Below are 23,147 nucleotides of genomic sequence, written 5' to 3'. Positions count from 1 at the left end.
CTGCGATATTGCGGTGGACATTCTGACACACTAACTGAACATTTTTACACTTTTTGGGAACTAGTGACACTAATACAGTGATCAGTGCTTTTAAAATGCACTGTCACTGTATTAATGACACTGGCTGGGAAGGGTTTAAACATTTAGGTCGATCAAAGGGTTAAATGTGTGCCTAGCCAGTGTTTTGTGTATTATATGTCATAAGGGATGGGATGGATTTTCTTTCCCTGGTTTGCAGGAAAAGAAAATCCATCACTTTCCCCTTGCCAGGACAAAGCTCTGCCTTGTTTACATAGGCAGAGCTCTGTTCTGTGTCTCTCCTCGGCAATCAGCGGGTGCCAGCGAACATCCTTGGGCCAGCACTTGCTGATTGGCTTCTGCTGTGACAAATTACAGCAGAAGCGGTGTATATATATATATATATATATATATATATATACGTGATTCTGCACGACGCAGTCGCCCTAGAGCAGATTTACATTATACTGCTCAGCAAGCGGGTGATATAAAATACATAGAGCCGTAATGATTGGATCATCTACTGTACAAACACAGTGCCCATACAAGGATTGAAATTCAGCCAATCCCTACTGAACCTGACAAATTTTGATCCATGTATGCACGGCTTTACATAGGAACTTCTTTATAAGTGCATCATAGTTAAAGCTACTGCAGTAAATCTCACTGCACCAAAACAGAAAAAGAACAAGCATAACTGTACCCTGGGAAAATGAAGACTGGCTGCTGTACAGACAGCTGTCAGACTGGAAATACATTCTTTCAGTAACCACCTTCCTGTCTGAAATTTTAATTAAAAGCAATGTTCTGACTTCAGCTATTCCCCCCTAAGCAAATGATCTAGTAGGCAGAATGTTATGTTCATGGCACTGAAACTCATATACACATTGTCATATTCAGGTATGTTTAATGAAGCACAGCCCAGATGCAGCACAGTTTTTATCTATTATAAATAAGCATCTCCTAAGCAGTAGTTAAAAGAGAAGTATGGCAATTCAGCCTTGGTCTGATGCTGCATCTGTCCCATGCTGCCTATAAGACCAAGAACTGAGTGATTAAAGACTGCTGATCACTCAGTTCTCGGTCTTTAGTGAACAGGAAGCTGGTGACTATCAGTGACTACTCTCTGTTCTGGCCCTCCAGCACTCACTGGAGCGCCGGGCTTCGTATGACCAGCTGGCTCAGGTTCTCAGCAGCGCGCTGAGAGGCTTGGCCAGCTGCTGGTGAGGCATCAAGCATCTGGGTGGATCCCGACAGTAAAGTCGGGATCCCTTCAGATTTTGACAAATGACGATGTTTGCATTTAGATTTTTACCTACAGGCAAGCTTTTAATAACGTTTGTGACAAAAATGAATGTGTGGTACAGCGCTCTCCACAATGACTATAAGGCCTCATGCACACTGGACATTAAAATAACATTATAAAAATGCCAGTAGCTTTGCAGTGAGTTTTTCAGCGTTTTTGCAATAGCTTTTTTTTTAAATCTATTCACATTTTTTTAGCGTTTTTCTGTGTTAGCATTTTTTAGTGTTTTTCTTTGACAAAAATTATTATATATTTTTTTTCAATGGATCAAAAACTAAAAAAAACGCTGGTGAGACGCAATTTTTGAGCGTTTATCAGCGTTTATCAGCGTTTTTTGACAAAAACTGACAAAAACTGCCAATAACAGCCTATGTGTGCATGGACACATAGGATAACATGATGGGGAGTTTATTGACTGTAGAAAAAAACGTCTGAAGCCAAAAACAGCTGCTTTAAAAATGTCCAAATACATCCAGTGTGCATGAGGCCTTAATGTTAACACTCTAGAAACACGCTGCATGTGAGGTCCTACACAACATTACAAATAAATACAATGTGTATGAATAAATAATAGACAGCAATAAATACAATAAGTCAAAACATCATTGTGATGCATATACCAGTGATAACCAGGGATTTATGTTTCCAATTTAGTTTTTTAAGTTTACTACCACTTTAAGATTAAGAATGTACACGCCTCCCACCACCCACCGCCCCCCACGCCACGTATATATGTCACCTTTCTGGCTGTGCACTATGAAAATCATAAGTCTGGCTATAGAGAATTACCGGTTCTTTCGCAGTTTACAAACAATAAACATGTATGTATTCCGATTGTGTTTGCCCAGGATTTTGCTTTAAGCCACATGCCAACAAGAGCCTTATGATAAGGTCTGTATGTTTAATGGACAGTGAATTTTTCCACATCTACTTTGATAAATGTAGCTGACAATAAAGTGTGTGTACATAAAATGCACATAATTGCTCCAGTATTTGTCTAGCCCCTGCCATGGCTCAGCTGCTTGCAGTGCATAGATGTACTGCTGCTTTGAAGTGGTTGTTAAGCCACTCTAACCTGTATACACCATCAGCACTGCCTCCTATTGTAGTATCCCCCTCTGTGTGTGATTTATAAAAATAAATGCTGCAAATACCTAATTTCACTGCCGAGATTGCAATCCCATGACTGGCCAGCTTTCTCCTTTCCTCCTCTGACAGATGCAGTGGGAGGGCCTGAGATTCCTCTGCTGATGTCAGTCTGGAGGGGAGGAGGAGAGATCTGGCTGGTCATTTGATCGCAATCTCGGCTCTTAAATTAGGTATTTACAGCATTTATATATCATTCACAGAGGGGGACACTGGAATAGAAGGCAGTGCTGATGGTGTATACAGGTTAGTGTTATGAGAGCAGCAGGAGGGGGAAGTGGCAGCTCACACACAGACAGAGAGGGGAGGGGGGAGGAGGACACAGGAGCAGAGAGGAGAGCAGATAGCAGGCTGCTGATGACAGAGGCAAGTAAACTGACCACAGTGTCTGGTCTCAGCAGCCATGATAAACCGTGGTCAGTTTACAAAGGGGTGGGGAGAAACTGGCATGATCAGCCAGGTTTTTTAGGTGTTACAGGGGGCCAAATGACACAGGACAAGCACTGTGTCATATAACATGCGTTAAAGGAGCAGGATCCATTTTTTTTTTTGGGTTAACAAATGCTTTAATCAAAGTTTTTCCTTATCATGTATCTACACACCAGATTACTTAAGAGACATTTCCTGCCCCTTCCTGCAAGATTACTAGGAGAGAGCTTTCTGCAATGTGATGAGGGTTTGGTTGGCTGTATCAAAATATTTGGCCTAGCTTTATGCATTGTGTTCTGTCGGTTTATTACTGAGTGTTTGTAGATAAAATGTCCCTAAAGGTTTTCCATTTTAGAAGTTAGAAAGACTTGAGGATGTAGCCTTCATGGGAACGCATATAACAGGTACACTGTTTCTGCAGCTGGACAGAACAGTTTGGTACAACCCCTATGATTTATGTTTTAGCAAAATACCGAGCTGTTTAAATCTAATAATAAGAGGAAATTTCTGCGTCTGACCTTTAACATAGATATAGTGAATGTACAGCCATTTTATGTGGTGACTGCTTCAGTATGCTGGGTGTTGTCTCCCTATGAAAACAAGACCTCATTCCTGGAGAATGAGATGACCTAATATAAATCTGTCTTATATAATAACATTCCATACTAAAAGAAGGTATACATTGGGGAGAAATATGATCAATGACCGTATATGAAAGAGGCTATAATGCTTACTAGTACCTGATCCATTATTTATTTATTACAGGTACTTATATAGTGCTGTCAATATAGGCAGCACTTTACATATATAGTGTACATTCACATCAGTTTTCTGCCCTCAAGGAACTTGCAATCTAAGGTCCCTAAATCACATTCATACATGTACATCTAGAGCCAATTTAGACAGGAGCCAATTAACCTACCAGCATGTCTTTGGAGAGTGGGAGAAAACCAGAGGTTTAGTCTTTAATGGGTAAACTGGCCTCATTTACAGGCCAAAGTTCATCCCTTTGATCTTAAAGAAATGCATGTTACAATGTTTCTCTTTATGGCAGCCTAAGTTGTGATAAACTTGACAGGCTGCCTCTTTTTTTGTTTTTTATTTTGATAGGTGTCATCTGTGAGCATAGAACGACTCTGCACTGAATCAAAGAAATGCTATTTTAAGATCGTGAGGGGGGTTAAATCGCAATCTTGATTCTACTCCGTGCTCTCAATTAGATGCAATCATTGTTCGGGTATTCAGAAAGCCACAGGCGCACACTTTGTGAATACAGTACAATAGCCAGCAGGGCAAGATTCCTCCATCCACACAGCGTGGATGGAAGAATCTCTGAGATTTCTCTTATTTAGCCTGGGGTAGAATTTACCTTACGCTTACAGGTAATTATTACCTCCTACATAGATTACAGTGATTCCCCTGACGAGGCCTTTATCTGCTTTTCTCTCCAGAGGAATCGCACTCCCTGTTCAGGCACTATATAGGGTCAGCATCTACTTCTTGTACTGACATGCTGGCTGAAGCCTGGTACACATTATCCGTTATTTTCGTTCAACCCAGCCAGCTGAACGAAAAAAAAACTGAAGAGCTCAAGAAGAGCTAGCAATCATATGTACTAGCAATCATATGTTAGTACAGTGACCTTCCCTGCTGAGCTAATGTGTCCTGACATGGGGGTGGCCCCCCTGCTGGAAACACACTAGTCAGCACTCTCAGCCATTGACTGAGAGTGCTGATCAGGTGCTGATCGGCAAACCTTTCCCCTGTCATGCCCCTTCCATAGAAGCCAGCCTAATGCCGGATTCTGTGGGACCGACTGCCGTAAACACGGGCTGAATGTTGGCTGGTTTTTATTGAACTGGCCGATGCCACCTAATATACTAGCTGACCAGCCGCCGCAGTTATACTGCAGCAGGTTGGCACGGCTGTGCCGTAGCTGTACGTCGCTCCTGTAAGACGTCACAGCGGGCGCATGCGCCCGCTGCGTTTCCCCAGAGCCGATGCGCATGCCCGGGGGCACAATGACCGTCCGGCACCCGCAATCGCTCGTGAGAGAGCGAGAACCTGGATCTTTGTGTGTAAACACACAAATCCTGGTTCTCTCAGGGAAGACCGATCGGTCTCGTCCCCTAGTCAGTCACATCCCCCTACAATTTGAACACACCTAGGGAACAGGGAACACACCTAGGGAACACAGATAACCCCTTGATTGCCCCTTATGTTAACCCCTTCCCTGCCAGTGACATTTATACAGTAATCAATGGCTATTTTTAGCTCTGATCTCTGTATAAATGTCAGTGGTCCCAAAATAGAGTCAAAAGTGTCCGATCTGTCTGCTGCAATGTCGCAGTCCTGATAAAAATTGCAGATCGTCGCCATTACTAGTAAAAAAAAAAATAATAAAAATGACATAAATCTATTACCTATTTTGTAGATGCTATAACTTTTGCGCAAACCAATCAATATACACTTATTGCGTTTTTTTTTAACCAAAAATATGTAGAAGAAAATACATATCTGCCTAAACTGAGTAAAAAATGTGTTTAAAAAAAATTTAGGGCATATTTATTAGCAAAAAGTACAAAAATTTGTTTTTTTTTTCAAAATTGTCGCTTTTTTTTGTTTATAGTGCAAAACAAAAAAAAAAAGGTGATCAAATAACACCAAAAGAAATCTCTATTTGTGGGGAAAAAAGGACATAAATTTTGTTTGGGTACAACGTAGCACGACCACGAAATTCTCAGTTAAAGCGACGCAGTGCCATAGCGTAAAAAATGGCCTGGTCAGGAAGGGGGCAAATCCTTCCGGGGCTGAAGTGGTTATGATGACACAATCAAGTTAACTTCCAGTGGCAGTTTTTGTCTGTACAGAGTGTAGAGTGGGAACGCGTGTCGTGCTTGTGGGGGCCATTCATTGTTAATAGCACCCCAAACATGCCAAGCAATAACACTTAGTAAATGCACAAAGAGCTTGAAGCTCAAAAAGATAGACAAGTAACATTGCCACAATTGTCTATGTAGGACAGCCAGTTGAAATGCATGAAACGTGACAATGTGTGAAAGATGCACGTATGTGCAGCACCTGTCATAGTGTGAGTGGGGGACTGAATGACACAAAATGACTGCAGTCGTTTCTCACTTTGTGATTTGCTACAAAGTTTCAGTCTAATTATGGAGGCAGTAAACAATATTTCCTCCTTTCTGCAGCAGACTGATAAAATCATTTCAGCCTAGGCAAAGTCACATGACTAGGGCTCAAGAATTGCATCCTAATTATGTGACAGATCTTTCTTTAAAAAATAATACTGTTGACAGAAAATTATTCACGTGAAATTGCCAAAAGGTAAATTTAAAGATTGGCTTCAGCTGAGCCTTCAATATACACTATTAAATATTTGGACTGTGTTGCATTGTAAATGATTTCTAAAGTACGGTAATTAACGTGTTCATATGATTCCCTCTCTCTCTCTCCTGTTGTGGCTTTCGGAGCATAAAGTGTACAACATTTTTCAGAACCTGTAAATGTGCCACAACCCCACATACTGTGCCTTTGCACAACTATTGGACATCCTAACACTTTTAATGTCCAGAGGAGATCCAGTCTCCCCCTAAAAAATGAAATGTCAGCAGCTACAAATACTGTAGCTGCTGACTTTTATATATAAGGGCACTTATCTGCCTCTGGATCCATAGCTGTCCTCGCCTGAGCCGATTCTATAATAGGCTTCGGGTCCAGGTGCCAACATTTTAACTAAGGGAATCCAGTTGTTCTTTGTGAATGGTTCCGCAGTCTTCTGGGACCTGTGATGTGTCTCAGAAGACTGCGGGGAAAAGAAAGGCGGGCAGAACTTCTGCTCGGATCATCACACCGATCTGACTGAAAGTATGAGTGGGTACCTGTGAAAATAAGGTACCCTCCCCCCCCCCCTCCAAAAAAAGTGTGAATTTTAAAAGAGGAGATGGGGAGAAGGCATACAAAGGAACTTCCCCTTTTGGATGAAGTTCCGCATTAAAGAATATGTAAACCTAACATTTCATATTCCTGATATCTGCCTTCTGTACCATGTACTTGTGTGAAAAAAAGTCTCCTGTTATCTTTATATTGCTTCTTTTGTGTGAAATCCCTGGTGTTCCTGCCAGTACCGCTACTTTCCTATCAAAAACCGACCACACTAAGCAGGAGAATGCACTGGGGGAGATTTACTAATGCTGGTGCACTTAGAATTTGGTGCAGCTGTGCATGGTAGCCAATCAGCTTCTAATTTCAGTTTGTTTAATTAAGTTTTGTCAATAAAACTTGGAAGCTGATTGGTTTCTATGCAGAGTTACACCAGATTTTGCACTCGCCAGCTTTAGTAAATAACCATCACTGTGGTCAGTTCTCTAGCTATGCTGGGAACTCAGCCTGCTCTGCTCCAATGATCAGACTTGTTCTGACACCCCCCCCGCACAGCCTTTCAGTGGGAAGCTCAGTGTTGATTCTCCTCCCCTAGCTCTTTTGCAGCTGAGAACAGAGGGAATGTCATCACTTATACAAAAGGGGAAAAAGGGTATTTTTTAAGTTTTTTTTTCATAATTATGCATAAATGTTTTGCCTTTCATTTCTATTTAAACTGAATGGGTTGCTTTGCAAGGTGATCGTTTACAACCACTTTAAAGTGTTACTATACTCAGGACCATGCATTCAATATATCTGGTCTCCCAAAGTACAAAGAACATGGAAATGACATTATTTTAGTAAATATAAACGGCTAAATACAAATTCTCATCAGCAGTATATAGCAGTTTTGTGACTTTTATCAGTGTCCGACCGAGCACTGCGTAAAGCTTGTAGGAGGAGTTTTCATTCTCCTCTGTCCTATGAGGCTGCAGGATCCCTGACCCTGTCTGGACAGTGCTGATTGGCCCTGTGCTGATCACATGAACCCCCCCCCCCCCAAAAAAAAAAACTCTAGCAATACACACCAAACTGAGCATGTGCAGAGTGTCTCCTGTGGCTCTGTTCTATCAGTAGATGGATTGGGGACAGTAAAAGAAGGGGAGGATCAGAGAAGACAGGATCAAACAGCCTTTTTACACAATGTGGAGGATTAACCCCTTATGTTCCACAGTGAGTATAACAAGCATGCTTTACTGCATTTACAGACTTATTTTACTGTTGTGGATTTAGTAACACTTTAGGTTCTTTTTCCCACAGAGCTTGGATTCTCAATGCAATCTGAATTTCGGCTAGAATGTCATAACTCAGTATCATGAAATTATTGCCAGACTGAAAATTATTTGACATTTTTTTTTTGTAAATGAAAGCTCCAGATACTGAACAGTAAAAGAGGCGTGATGCTAGGTGGGAGTGTGTAAATTACACTCAATAATGTTCCTTGAATCTTCTAACAACACTTAAAAAATAGCATGCATTTCACTTTAAAATATCACTTGTTTATTTCTTAAATGTTTTTTTTTTTCCAGCCCAAAGAACGTGGATCCACAAGGGTGCATGCTTTAAATAACGTGAACAGAGTGCTCCAAATTTTACATCAAAATAATGTAAGTTTTTTAATGTATGTGTTTTTGCTAGATATTTCATGGTAAACATATTTGCGTCTTCTATCTCAAATAATATTAAGGCTAAGTGCCATTTTCACATTCGCAAGGGGAATTCTGACACCAATTCGCTGAGATTCCACCCCCAGCACACTCATTGATCTTTCTTCTATATGCTGCTCCCAGCACACATACCTCATTTCCCAATATACACAGCCTACATTCTGGTTCTATCCTGTATGTCGTATAAAAAGGGAAGAGCATTGGAGACTTCTTGCACTCATTTAGCTTTAAACTCTGGTTACAAAGGATGGGGAGATGGCGAAGGTATTGAATTTATTCTTCTCTTCAGTCTTCACGAGGGAATCGAGGGTGTGAAATAACCAAAACTGCAGTGTTTGTCCTCATGACACATCACAGGAAGCACCCTCATGGATAACAGAGGACAGAATTAGAACTAGACTTGGGAAACTTAACATTAATAAATCACCGGGACCAGATGGCTTGCACCCGAGAGTACTTAGGGAACTCAGTCAAGTAATTGCCAGACCATTGTTCCTAATTTTTACTGACAGTCTACTGACTGGAATGGTACCAGCCGATTGAAGAAAAGCCAATGTAGCACCAATATTTAAAAAAAGGCCAAAATACATCCTTGGGAATTATAGACCAGTTAGCCTAACATAGTATGCAAGCTCTTGGAGGCAATGATAAGGGACTATATACAAGATTTTAGTAATGAGAATGGTATCATTAGCAGTAATCAGCATGGATTCATGAAGAATCGTTCTTGCCAAACCAATCTATTAACCTTCTATGAGAAGGTGAGCTGCCATCTAGATTAAGGAAGGCCCGTTGACATGGTGTATCTGGATTTTGCAAAGGCATTTGACACCCCATGTTCCCCATAAACATTTACTGTACAAAGTAAGTACATGGATTGAAAACTGGCTATAAGGGTGAGTTCAGAGGGTGGTGTTAAATGAGGAATACTTGGAATGGTCAGGGGTGGGTAGTGGGGTCCCACAGGGTTCTGTGCTGGGACCAATCCTATTTGATTTGTTCATAAACGACCTGGAGGATGGGGTAAACAGTTCAATCTCTGTATTTGGGGAAGATACTAAGCTAAGCAAGGCAATAACTTCTCCGCAGGATGTGGAAATCTTGCAAGAAGATCTGAACAAATTAATGGGGTGGGCAACTACATGGCAAATGAGGTTTAATGCAGAAAAATGTAAGATAATGCATTTGGTTGGCAAAAATATGAATGCAATCTATACACTGGGGGGAGAACCTCTGGGGGAATCTAGGATGGAAAAGGAGCTGGGGGTCCTAGTAGATGATAGGCTCAGCAATGGCATGCAATGTCAAGCTGCTGCTAACAAAGCAAACAGAATATTGGCATGCATTAAAAAGGGGATTAACTCTAGGGATAAAGTGATAATTCTCCCACTCTACAAGACTTTGGTCCGGCCGCACCTAGAGTATGCTGTCCAGTTCTGGGCACCAGTCCTCAGAAATAAGGATGAGCCGAACACCCCCCCCCCCCCCCCCGGTTCGATTCGCACCAGAACTTGCAAACAGGCAAAAAATTTGCACGAATACCGTTAAAGTCTATGGGACACGAACATGAAAAATCAAAAGTGCTAATTTTGAAGGGTTATATGCAAGTTATTGCCATAAAAAGTGTTTGGGGACCTGGGTCCTGCCCCAGGGGACATGTATTAATGCAAAAAAAAGTTTTAAAAACGTCAGTTTTTTCGGGAGCAGTGATTTTAATAATGCTTAAAGTGAAACAATTAAAATATTCCTTTATATATTGTGCTTGGGGGGTGTCTATAGTATGCCTGTAAAGTGGCGCAGTTTTCCCGTGTTTAGAACAGTACCACAGCAAAATGACATTTCTAAAGGAAAAAAAGTAATTTAAAACTGATCATGGCTGAAATTAATTGTCAGAGGGGGGCGGGGTCACCCGTTTACGTCACCAGATGGCTCCGCCCTCAGCTATATAACAGCTGCCACCAACAAGAAGCGTCACTTGGCGGAAGCCTGGAGGCGAAGCTGTTGTGGCTTTTTTTAAACTTTTTTCAGTCTGTCGGCGGCGTGAGATGGATCTACGTCGTGGGACATTTTTATTTTTTTATTTTTTTAATAAAGGACTTGTACCAAAGTGTCCCCTGTCTTTTTTTACTATTTTTGACACTTTTTTGTGAAATGGTAGGGGTACAATTTACCCGTTACCTATTCATATAGGGGAGAGGCCGGGATCTGGGGGTTCCTTTGTTAAAGGGGGCTTCCAGATTCTGATAAGCCCCCCGCCTGTAGACCCCCACAACCACCGGGCAAGGGTTGTGGGTATGAGGCCCTTGTCCCCATCAACATGGGGACAAGGTGCTTTGGGGGTGACTCCAAAGCATCCCCCCCATGTTGTGGGCATGTGGTACGGTTCAGGAGGGGAGGGGGTGCTCTCTCGTCCCCCCTCTTTTCCTGTGGCCTGCCAGGTTGCGTGCTTGGATAAGGGTCTGGTATGGACTTTGGGGGGACCCCCACACCATTTAAAAAAAAAAAATTGGCGCAGGGTTCCCCTTAATATCCATACCGGACCTGAAGGGCCTGGTATGGATTTTGGGGGAACCCCTACGCAATTTCTTTTTTTAATTTTGGTTTCGGGGTTCCCCTTAATATTCATACCAGACCATAAGGGCCTGGTAATGGACTGGGGGGGAACATAAGCTGTTTTTTTCAATGAGTTTTATCTATATTGCCGAGACCCGACAATTTATTACAGCCGCGATCTGTTTTAAATTCTTTAGAAATATCATTTTGCTGTGGTACTGTTCTAAACACGGGAAAACTGTGCCACTTTACAGGCATACTATAGACACCCCCCCGGCACGATATTTAAAGGAATATTTCATTTTTATTGTTTCACTTTAAGCATTAATAAAATCACTGCTCCCGAAAAAACGTACGTTTTTAAAACTTTTTTTGCATTGATACATTTCCCTGGGGCAGGACCCAGGTCCCCAAACACTTTTTATGCATATAAGCCTTTAAAATGAGCACTTTTGGTTTTTCATGTTAGTGTCCCATAGACTTTAACAGGGTTCCGCGGCTTTCGAATTTGCCGCAAACACCTCATAATGTTCGTTGTTTGCCGAACATCCGAACAATCAAAGTTCGGCCTGAACTTATGCTCGGGCTGAACCGTTCGCCCATCCCTACTCAGGAAGGATGTACTGGAAATGGAGTGAGTACAAAAAAGGGCAACAAAGCTAATGAAGGGTCTGGAGGATATTAGTTATGAAGAAAGGTTGCGAGCACTGAACTTATTCTCTCTGGAGAAGAAATGCTTGAGAGGGGTTATGATTTCAATTTACAAATACCATACTGGTAACCCCACAATAGGGATAAAACTTTTCTGCGGAAGGGATGTTAATAAGACACATGGCCACTCACTAAAATTAGAAGAAAATAGGTTTAACCCTAAACTGCGTAGAGGGTTCTTTACTGTAAGAGCGGCAAGGATGTGGAATTCCCTTCCACAGGCGGTGGTTTCAGCGGGGGCATCGGTAGTTTCACAAAACTATTAGATAAGCACCTGAATGACCGCAACATACAGGGATATACAATGTAATACTGACATATGATCACACACATAGGATGGACTTGATGGACTTGTGTCTTTTTTAAACCTCACCTACTATTTAACTATGTAACTCTCAGTGAGTTTTCATCTAATGTTCACTCCTACCACCCAGCTGAGCTTTGTTGAAGAATTCCTACAATTTACTATCTGCATTAATGGAGGCTTCTTGCACACAATCAATGTTACACTCTCATGGCTCCTACAGCATCTTTCTGGTGGACACCTTCTGAATATGTTCCTGTCTCTTCCACTGGTGCTGATTATACCCAACTCGCCTGATGAAAGCTTGACTACTCTATGACTTTATGCTTTGCTGCTGTCTGGGCTGCCTGAGTACACCTCTGTGTCTACTACAAGCTGTTCTTTAGCTCCTTCTGGGGTTAGGTGGGAAACAGTCACATTACCCACACATAGTAGCTTGATGTGAACATATTGAGGGTAGCCAAATACCAGAACACACACATAAATTGCTGTGCAGCAGTGGCCACAGTACTGTACTTACGGTTAACTTCCATGTGATCCATCCAAATCATTTTTAAAAAGATTGAACGTAACCTGAACTCAGTGCAAACCATTGTGGTATATCACTAACATTATAGTTCATTTTGAATATGTTCTTGGTTGCTAAAGGAAGAGTATTACTGGTTAGCCACAACCAATCATTCGTACAATATATATTATATAATCATATTTCAGTTTTGTGACCCATTAGCGATATCCATGAGACTGGTGTATTATTTTCAGGTGGAGCTGGTGAACATAGGAGGTACAGATATTGTGGATGGAAACCCAAAGCTTACCCTTGGTTTGATATGGAGCATCATCCTTCACTGGCAGGTAAGGCATCACCTAGAATTAAATGTTATGCTTTTACATTTCAGGACACACAAGTATAGCCATTAATCATACTGCAAACTGGAAATAACCAATATTTGTGTTAGCGTTATACATGTCAGGAGTTAACGAGTGTGTTCTCTTTTATCTGTATTAAGTTTTTTTTATTGTCCTTGCAGCCTTTGAACAAAATGATGATGAGTTATATAGCTAAAACATATTCCAACTTCCAGGCGCTGAAGTCCTTGATAGCATAGAGTTGTGTAGCCAAAATGGAGGATCACTGATCCAGCTGCTCTAACTTGGAGTAGTGAAATTTGTATATACTGGGTTATATAGCTAGTCTGTGCAGCACTCCTATGTGATCTGAAACAAACAGTGGGGACATAAAGTATTCAGACCCCCTTAAATTTTTCACTTTTTGTTATATTGCAGCCATTTGCTAAAATCATTTAAGTTCATTTTTTTCCTCATTAATGTATACACAGCACCCCATATTGACAGAAAAGCATAGAATTGTTGACATTTTTGCAGATTTATTAAAAAAGAAAAACTGAAATATCACATGGTCCTAAGTATTCAGACCCTTTGCTCAGTATTTAGTAGAAGCACCCTTTTGATCTAATACAGCCATGAGTCTTTTTGGGAAAGATGCAACAAGTTTTTCATTTGGGGACCCTCTGCCATTCCTCCTTGCAGATCCTCTCCAGTTCTGTCAGGTTGGATGGTAAACGATGGTGGACAGCCATTTTATGGACTCTCCAGAGATGCTCAATTGGGTTTAAGTCAGGGCTCTGGCTGGGCCATTCAAGAACAGTCACGGAGTTGTTGTGAAGCCACTGCTTCGTTATTTTAGCTGTGTGCTTAGGGTCATTGTCTTGTTGGAAGGTAAACCTTCGGCCCAGTCTGAGGTCCTGAGCACTCTGGAGAAGGTTTTCGTCCAAGATAGTCTTTTATATGTTGCCCATCTCTACTGGCCCTTTATATTTTTCTAGGGATAAAAGGGGTAGAGACGTCACAACTGATGCAATCTGCCAGTTAGCGTCAGGAGAAGAGCCTGCATGTTAGCACCTGAAGACTGCTTGAAAGATGCATACAAACATGGACAAATTTTTTAGTATACTATACAGCTCATTAAAATAATAATTTACTCCTCTTGAATGGTGATGCATTTAAAAGCAAGGGTCTCATGTATACCTAAATGCTTTTGGCAAGTCATAGACTAAAGCAAAGAAAGTGTGAAAAGAGAGAAATTCTTAAAACATGGAGGAGGCTCAGTCATGTTCTGGGGCTGCTTTCTTGCATCTGGCATACAGAGCCTTGAATCTGTGCATGGCACAATGAAATCCCAAGGCTATCAAGGAATTGCAAAACATCAGTTTTGTTCTATCAAAGAAGAAAACATTGGACTATTCTGAAATAGGCTTTTAAGAGCATTGATATGAATCCTACCAAACATCTATGGAAAGAGCTGAAACATTTAGTCTGAAGAAGGCATCCTTCAAACCTTAGACAGCTGGAGCAGCTTGCTCAAAAAGAATGGGGCAAACTATCTATTGGCGGGTGCAGAAATCTCATTGGGAGCTACAGAAATCACTTGTTTGCAATGATTGCCTCAAAGGTTGTGCAAAAAAATGTTGGGTTAAGGGTCCCATCATTTTTGTCTATGCCACTTTCATTTGTGTTATTATTTATAATGGTATGTTGAATCAAAAATCAAAAGCAAAGTCTTATTTTTTCTAAGTATGGAATAAGTTGTGATGGATGACAACTACTTTGTCTGGTTTCTTCTTTTTTGTGGACGGTGGTGGAAAGAATTCTGGCAGCACACTGGGTGATTAGTATGTGCCCGAGGCTCCAATGAACTACAGGCAATGGGACTGTATTTGCTAAAACTTTAACAACTTCATCGTATATTTCAAAAGCAACCCTCCTTACAAATAACTACAGAAGAAACACTTGAGGTGCAAGCTGAATTAACCAAATTAAGAACACGTTAAATGAAGAATAAAACCTTAAATTCTATTTTTTTTCATGTTAGTCACATTACATACTCCTTAAAACTCTTTTGCAGAATTCTTTCCCCTATCCTTATCATGTAACCCAATAGTTATTTATATATATATATATATATATATATATATTTATTGCTGTGGTGTAGTTCTTTTCCAATCATCATGAAAATGCAATAATTGCAATATTTATTAAATAACAAATATAAAAAAAATATGCAGCTGGTGAATTCAGACCTTCTGCTTTGCATACTTGTTGCGCGTGAACTAATAGTTAATTACTAAAACCAGCAAATCAGATTGACAGACAAACTAGAATTTTAAGAAAGGGCTTGCCAATGGCAGTAAATGTATTTCCCTGTAAAGTAGGGACGCCATGCATTGTTAAAGTCTGCCAATCACAAAATCATAGTATAATTTGAGTCTGAAAATCAATGTACAGTCATTAATGCACATACGTTTCCTGAGAAGTCTGATTTGGTCTCATACATACATTATTTAAGTTGATGTTGGTGCAAAGGGACAGTTCTCACCGATTACTTTCATCATTTACATATTTTATAGCTAGTTCAAAGTCCTTAGTGTGTATTGTGAAAAATGTATCTGTGTTAAGAGGTTTCCAAAGAACAGCACTCTATGAATATTATTTACGTAATTATTATGAATATTCATGAAGATAGTTTCCATCGCTACTCATTCAGAAAACCTCTTATATAAAATTGCTAGCTACTTTTGCTGACCACCTTCTGAACATTCTAGTTACATGGATATCATCCCAAACCTCTGGATGACTTTCTGAATTACTGACCCAGCAAGTATGCAGTAACGTAAAGAGTAAAGAAAAAGCAAAGTAAAAAATCATCCTGACCTGAATATTAGGTAGAAAGCATTGAAAGCAACAGATCAACATTACAGTTGGGCAGCTAGCATTTTCGAAGAAGTGCAGTAATGACAGTCCACATTTTTCATGATATATTTTCTTTAAAAGATGAAAGTTTCAGTTCCTGAAGAACTTGGGTTCAGCTATAAATCCAACTATATCAGGTCTTTACCTTATTGAGAATCTGTTTACTCACAGGCCAGCCAATAAAAGCAACATTTCCATCTTTGGAACATGCAGCGCTCTATGGAAGAGGTCAGGAAATGACAGCTGGCATAACCAACACATGTCCTTATACAGTGTACACACGGGCGGACTTTTCAGCAAATGTCCGACGGTCTTTCCGATGGACTTTCGACTGACTTTTGACGGACTTCCGCCGGACTTTCAAACGAACGGACTTGCCTACACACGATCACACCAAAGTCCAACGGATTCGTACGTGATGACATACGACCGGACTAAAATAAGGAAGTTCATAGCCAGTAGCCAATAGCTGCCCTAGCGTCGGTTTTCGTCCGTCAGACTAGCATACAGACAAACAGGTTTTTCGACCAGACTCTAATCCATCGGAAAGATTTGAAACATGTTTTAAATCTAAAGTCCATCTGATTTTTGACCGAAAAAGTCCGCTGCAGATCCGATGAAGCCCACACATGGTCGCATTGTCCGACGGATTTGTTCCGTCGGACCAGTCTGGTCGAAAAGTCCGCCTGTGTGTACACGGCATTAGTGCTGAAATTGCATGTCATTGCTATTTTGTTTATTAGCCCAGGTTCACAGTGGTACGATTTGACATGTCAAATCGCATGTCAGATCGGCGGCAATTGCTGGCAATGACATCATCCTAATCGGTGCGACGCTGCATTTGCTGCACTGTACCAATTTCAAAAAGTAGTTTCTGTACTACTTTTTGCGATTTCGGGCTGCAATTTACATTGACATCTGTGCAGAAACCTACACAGATGTCTCTGAAATTGCGGCCGAAATCAGGACTGCCATGCGGGAGCGAAATCGTGTGAGTTCAGCTGAGCTCGCACAGCTTCATTCCCGCGGCTCGGTGTGAACCTGGGTTTAAAGTCTCAGATTTTATCTAAGCATGCTGTGCTTCCTAATAACCAAAGGACAATGGAGAAATAACCATCATCATCATAACCAATGTCTTGACCGATCCAAACAAAATAAAAATGCTTTTTGTACATACTTTAGTAGCAAGGTTTTTGCATTGCTGAAAATAAAAGTGGCTAGGATAATTCATTATTTGGTTTCTCGCTATGGCGTAGAAATCTTACCAGATTTCAGTGAATGATAAAATAACAGGCCGTGATTGAGAATAAATCATGGACAAGTAGAGGGTGGATTTAGAAACGGGTCCAATAAATTATAAAAGCAATGTTAAAGCGACTCTGTCATGAGAGAAGTATGGGGGCTGTCATTGCTGGCCTCCTTCTAAAAACATTGGACATGTGACTGGATCTGACTTCAGCAATTTTGAGTCACATAACCATCACAAGAATGTTGTAAATAAGTATCAAAATTAGTTTCACAGCACTTTATCTCTATACATGTTTTGGGTCAGTGATGCAATTAGCCTTAACGCCAAAGCTATAGCATGACAGCCAATATACTTACATTCCTTTAAGATAGGTCAGCTATGGAAGCCTCCATTTTCCCTTGTGGCAGGTTCTTTTTAAGTAAAATAAAAATGCTGCTACAAGTTTGAGATCAAATTCTCAAAATGGTTTTGCTTTTGACAGCATTTTCTTTCAGCTACGCAGTGCAGTAAGCCAAAGCATTAGGAAGCAATACCATGTTAGCTCCTCTGTAACTTTTTTAACTGTTCTTTTGCCAGGTGAAAGATGTCATGAAGGCAATTATGTCAGAACTCCAGCAAACAAACAGCGAGAAGATTCTTTTGAGCTGGGTTAGGAATTCAACAAGACCTTATGATGAAGTCAATGTGCTAAACTTCACCACCAGTTGGACAGATGGTCTGGCCTTCAATGGTCTGCTGCACAGGCACAGGTAGGTCATGTCATCACTTTAGATGTGTTACTTTGTACATTTATTTATTTACATGTATATTTGTGTCATTCATCTTATACCTCACACCCATCTGACCTCTTTGTCCTCAAGCTCTACACTACCTCTAAATAAACATCAGCAAAGGGCTTTACATGGTATTGTACTGGGAGAGAGGATCAATGGTGTACAGTGTCTGAACAGTACTACTTAGCAGGAAGAAGATCCTATATACCCTATCTACCCAAAGAAAAATATCCCACTCTTCAAAATCACGCCTTATTCACGTCATCAGTTTTTTGGCAGCACCTATATTTGTGAGCAACAATTTTCAAGGGTGAAGCACACGAAGGCCAAAATTAGAACCAAAATATCTGATGAGCACCTTTAGAATTACCAGTAATTGAGAATTGCTACTACATCCATCGAACCAGATATTGATGCTTTAGTTTATCAAAAACAGAGTCAAATATCGCACTAGCTATATGATGCCCTATTTTACTTACTAAAAAATATTACAAAGAAAATGATGTTTAATTACTCATTTAGGTACATATCTACAGTTAGGTCCATATATATTTGGACATAGGCACAATTTTCATACTTTTGGCTCTGTATGCCTCCAGAATAAAATTAAAACAAGACAATCCAAATGAATTTGAAGTGCAGACTTTCAGCTTTAAGTCAAGGGGTTGAACTTAAATATCAAGTACACATTTTAGGAACTGCAGCCATATTTATACACAGCCCCCCCCCCATTTTCAGGGACTCAAATGTAATTGGACAAATGAATATGATCATAAATAAAATTTTCATTTTTAATATTTTGTTGAGAATCCTTTACTGGCAATGACTGCCTGAAGTCTGGAACCCATGGACATTACCTAAGACTGGGTTTCCTCATTTCTAATGCTTTGCCAGGCTCTAACTGCAGCTGTCTTCAGTTCTTCTTTGTTTGTGGATCTTTCTGCCTTTAGTTTTGCTTTCAGCAAGTGGAATGCATGCTCAATTGGGTTGAGATCAGGTGATTGACTCGGCCATTGCAGAATATTCCACTTCTTTTCCTTCGAAAGCTCCTGGGTTGCTTTTGTAGCGTGTTTTGGATCATTGTCCCATCTGTACTGTAAAGCGCCGTCCAATCAACTTTGCTGCATTTGGCTGATTATGTGCTGACAGTATATCTCTAAATACTGCAGAATTCATCCGGCTGCTTCTGTTTTCTGTCACACCATCAGTAAACACCAATGACCCAGTGACATTGGAAGCCATGCATGCCTATGCCTCCACTATGTTTTACAGATGACATTGTGTGCTTTGGATCATGAGCTGTTCCAAGAATTCTCCACACTTTTTTTCACCGTCATTTTGTTATAGATTAATCTTAGTTTCATCCATCCAAAGAATCCTTTTCCAGAACTGGTCTGACTTTTTTAGATGTTTTTTGTTTAAAGTTTAATCTGGATTTTCTATTCTTCAGGCTTATGAATGATTTGCACCTTGTGGGGAACCCTCTGTATTTGCTCTCGTGAAGCCTTCTCTTGAGTGTAGACTTTGACATTGATACGCCCACCTTCCGGAGAGTGTCCTTCACTTGTCTGGATGTTTTGAATGGGTATTTCTTTATCATAGAGAGAATCCTGCGATCATCCACCACTGTTGTCTTCCGTGGACATCTTTTTATATTGCTGAGCCCACCAGTGCATTCTTCTTTCCTCGGAATGTACCAAACTGTTGATTTGGCCACTTCTTATGTTGTTGCTATCTCTCTGATGGATTTGTTTTGTTTTTGAAGCCTTACAATGGCCTGTTTCACTTGCATGTACAGCTCCTTTGAACGCATGATGTAGGTTCACAGCAATAGATTCCAAATGCAAATACCACACTTAGAATCATCTCCAAACCTTTTGCCTGCTTAAAGCAGAGATTCACACAAAAATGGAACCTTCGCTTTTCTGAACTCTCCCCCCCCTCCGGTGTCATATTTGGAACTTTTCAGGGGGGAGAGGGGTGCAGATACCTGTCTAATACAGGTATCTGCACCCACTTCCGGGAATAGACTCCCACGGGAGTCACACCCCCTCCCGCACCCCCCCGCTGTCTCCTGGGAAACACACAGGTCCCAGGAGATAGCGGGGACGAGTTAAGACGCGCATCGCGACTCGCGCATGCGCAGTAGGGAACCGGGAAGTGAAGCCAGAATGCATCACTTCCTGATTCCCTTACCGAGAATGGCGGCGGCAGCAGCCGAGCGATTGATCGGCTTCGGCTGCCGACATCGCTGGACTCCAGGACAGGTATGTGTCCGTTTATTAAAAGTCAGCAGCAGCAGTTTTTGTAGCTGCTGGCTTTTAATATTTTTTTTGTAGGTGGACTCCCTCTTTAAAGAGGAGGTCCAGCCCCCCCCATGAAAAATTAAAAGTCAGCAGCTACAAATACTGCAGCTGCTGACTTTTAGTATATTGATACATACCTGTCCAGGGAGCCTGCAATGTCGACACCTCAGCCAATCTTCGGATCGGCTGTCGGGTGCAGCCACCGCCATTCATGGTAAGGGAACCCGGCAGTGAATCCTTTCGGCTTCACAGCCAGTTCCCTAATGTGCATGCGCGCTGCGCTTTCTAATTGGTCCAGTGGCGGAGGAGGGGCTGAACTTCCGAGAGACTGGGCTGCGGCCCCGTCTCCCAGAAGTGGGGAACGGTACCTGTCAAAAACAGGTACCCCCCGAAAGGTGCCAAATGTGGCACCGGAGGGGGGGAGGAGACAGATAAGTGGAAGTTCCACTTTTGAGGGGAACTCCGCTTTAATTGATGAAGAAATAACGAAGGAGTAGCCTACACCTGGCCATGAAACAGCTTTTGATTCAATTGTCCAGTTGATTTTGCCTCTTGAAAAAGGGGGGATGGTTATTCTTGAGAGCTGTAATTCCTAAACCCTTCCTTCGATTTTGATGTACATACCCTTAAATTAAACCTGAGTGTGCACTTTCAGCACATATCCATTATATCAATATCTACTATAGCTTGAATATGTTTTGGTAAATACCTGAAAAAACTAAAATTGTACCTGTGTCCAAATGTATATAGACCTAGCTGTATATCATTGATCGTTAACTTGTGATCTGCCCGACTTTTTCTGCTCATCAGCTATCTTTATTGTTAGTGTATTTTATGTGTTGCCCAAGACAATTCCTCTTCTTCCAATGTGGCACAGGAAGGTCAAAAGGTTGGACACTACTGGTCTAAAGTTTCTCTTTAAAGTGGAACTGTAGCTAAACCATTTTTAAAAGTGGGTAATAATTAGAATTTCTGTCAGATGTTTGATTTCTCTTTATGTTCTCCACTTTGTCACTGGAACTACAAGTGGGGGGAATCTCCCAAGTTGGGACACTGGCCTCAAGTTATTTCGGTCAAGTTGAGATTCATATGTGATTCATATGAGATTCATTATGGCTCATAATAAACTTGCTAGTTGACCAAATTAAGCTTAACACTACCTAATGTAATATGGGGGATGTCTAGCTCAGTGGTAGATGCATTTTTCAGTGAGTTCACAGCACACAGGAACTTCAGGTTTTAGGGCGTGGTAGCACACTTTTATTAAAAGTGTCAAAATGAAAGTTCATACATGCATGGATTTCCCACACAGGGATTCTTCTCCAGGAAAAAATACAACAAATGAAAATGCCACTCCACCTGGCTTATAAGGCTCACTCAGCCTCAGTCACAGTACCATGCTGCGTAGGCCCACTCCTGGCCTCTAGGTAGGGGTTCCCCTGACCCTCCAGGCTTTCACACTTCTCTGAGACTCACAGTCCCCGCTGGTCCCCATGACTCTCTCTTCCAGTTGTCTCAGCTATGGTCTCCCAGACTCTCTCAGCTGGCCCAACTGTCTCAGTCCACTGACCTGGATCCTAAACAGGAGCACACCTCCCTCCTGGCTGCAGCAACTGCCCCAGCTCCTACTCCAACTCCCCTGAGCCATGCGCAGATCTGCCTTATAACAAGTGTGTGCACCTGGACATACACAAACCTGCAGAATTTCTGGAAAACCTGGACACAAGACTGAAGACTCCATCCCTCCCAATGCTCTTTAAAATCTAATGGCGCATACACACAAACGGATTTTCCGATAACAAAACCGTGGATTTTTTTCAGAAGAATGTTGACTCAAACTTGTCTTGCATACACACGGTCACACAAATGTTGGCCAAAAATTCCAAACGTGAGAATGCGGTGACATACAACGAGCCAAGAAAAAGGAAGTTCAGTAGCCAGTGCGGCTCCTTCTGCTTGATTCAGAGCATGCGTGAACCTTTTGTGCGACGGGGATTTACCCCCTTCCTGACCAGAGCACTTTTTCGGAATACGGCACTGTGCCGCTTTAACTGACAATTGCGTGGTCGTACGACATTGCACCCAAACAAAATTGATGTCCTTTTTTTCCCACAAATAGAGCTTTCTTTTGGTGGTATTTAATCACCTTTGCGGTTTTTATTTTTTGTGCTATAAACAAAAAAAGAGTGACAATTTTGAAAAAAAAAAGCAATATTTTTTACTTTTTGCTATAATAAATATCCCCAAAAAAGATCTAAAAAAACGAATTTCTTTCTCAGTTTAGGCCGATATGTATTCTTCTCCATATTTTTGCTAAAAAAATCGCAATAAGCGTATATTGATTGGTTTGCGCAAAAGTTCTAGCATCTTCAAAATAGGGGATAGATTTATGCCATTTTTATTATTTTTTTTTATTAGTAATGGCGGCAATCTGCGATTTTTATCGTGACTGCGACATTATGTCAGACACATCGGAGACTTTTGACACCATTTTGGGACCATTGTCATTTATACAGCGATCAGTGCTATAAAAATGCAATGATTACTGTGTAAATGACACTGGCGGGGAAGGGGTTAAACACTAGGGTACAATGAAGGGGTTAAATGTGTCCTAGGGAGGTGTTCTAACTGTGGGGGTGATGGGCTTCCACTGACATGACAGCGATCACTGCTCCCGATTACTGGAAACAGAAGATCCCTGTCATGTCTCTAGGCAGAACGGGGAAATGCCTTGTTTACAGAGGCGTCTCCCTGTTCTTCCTCTCCGTGACACAATTGCGGGCCCCTGGCGAACATCGAGTCCGCGGGACCCGCGGACATGGTCACGGAGTACACAATGCCGTGCCCACAATACCGGAATTTTAACGGGGACGTACCTGTAGGCCCATTTGTCCAGCCGTGCCATTGTGCCGACGTACAACGTCGTGCGCTTGTCAGCTAGTGGTTACAATCTATGTCAAGGCAAAATGTTAAAAATA

The 23,147-nt window shown here is 41.4% G+C and overlaps 1 protein-coding gene across 7 annotated transcripts in view; it reads left to right on the top strand.

Annotated features, from left to right (window-relative positions):
- UTRN (utrophin) overlaps positions 1-23,147 on the top strand; it is a 1,071,426-nt gene that overhangs the window by 208,374 nt on the left and 839,905 nt on the right. For all 7 annotated transcript variants that reach the window (XM_073627744.1, XM_073627752.1, XM_073627745.1 and 4 more), the window contains 3 exons: positions 8,365-8,442; positions 12,833-12,925; positions 17,667-17,839. In XM_073627744.1, coding sequence (XP_073483845.1) covers positions 8,365-8,442; positions 12,833-12,925; positions 17,667-17,839 — 344 coding nt within the window. The remainder of the gene's footprint in view (positions 1-8,364; positions 8,443-12,832; positions 12,926-17,666; positions 17,840-23,147) is intronic.

Source organism: Aquarana catesbeiana, linkage group LG04 (genome assembly GCF_042186555.1).
Source record: "Aquarana catesbeiana isolate 2022-GZ linkage group LG04, ASM4218655v1, whole genome shotgun sequence".
Lineage (NCBI taxonomy): Eukaryota > Metazoa > Chordata > Amphibia > Anura > Ranidae > Aquarana > Aquarana catesbeiana.
The sequence above is the reverse complement of the archived record's forward strand: the minus strand, read 5'-3'. Positions and strand labels throughout refer to the sequence as shown.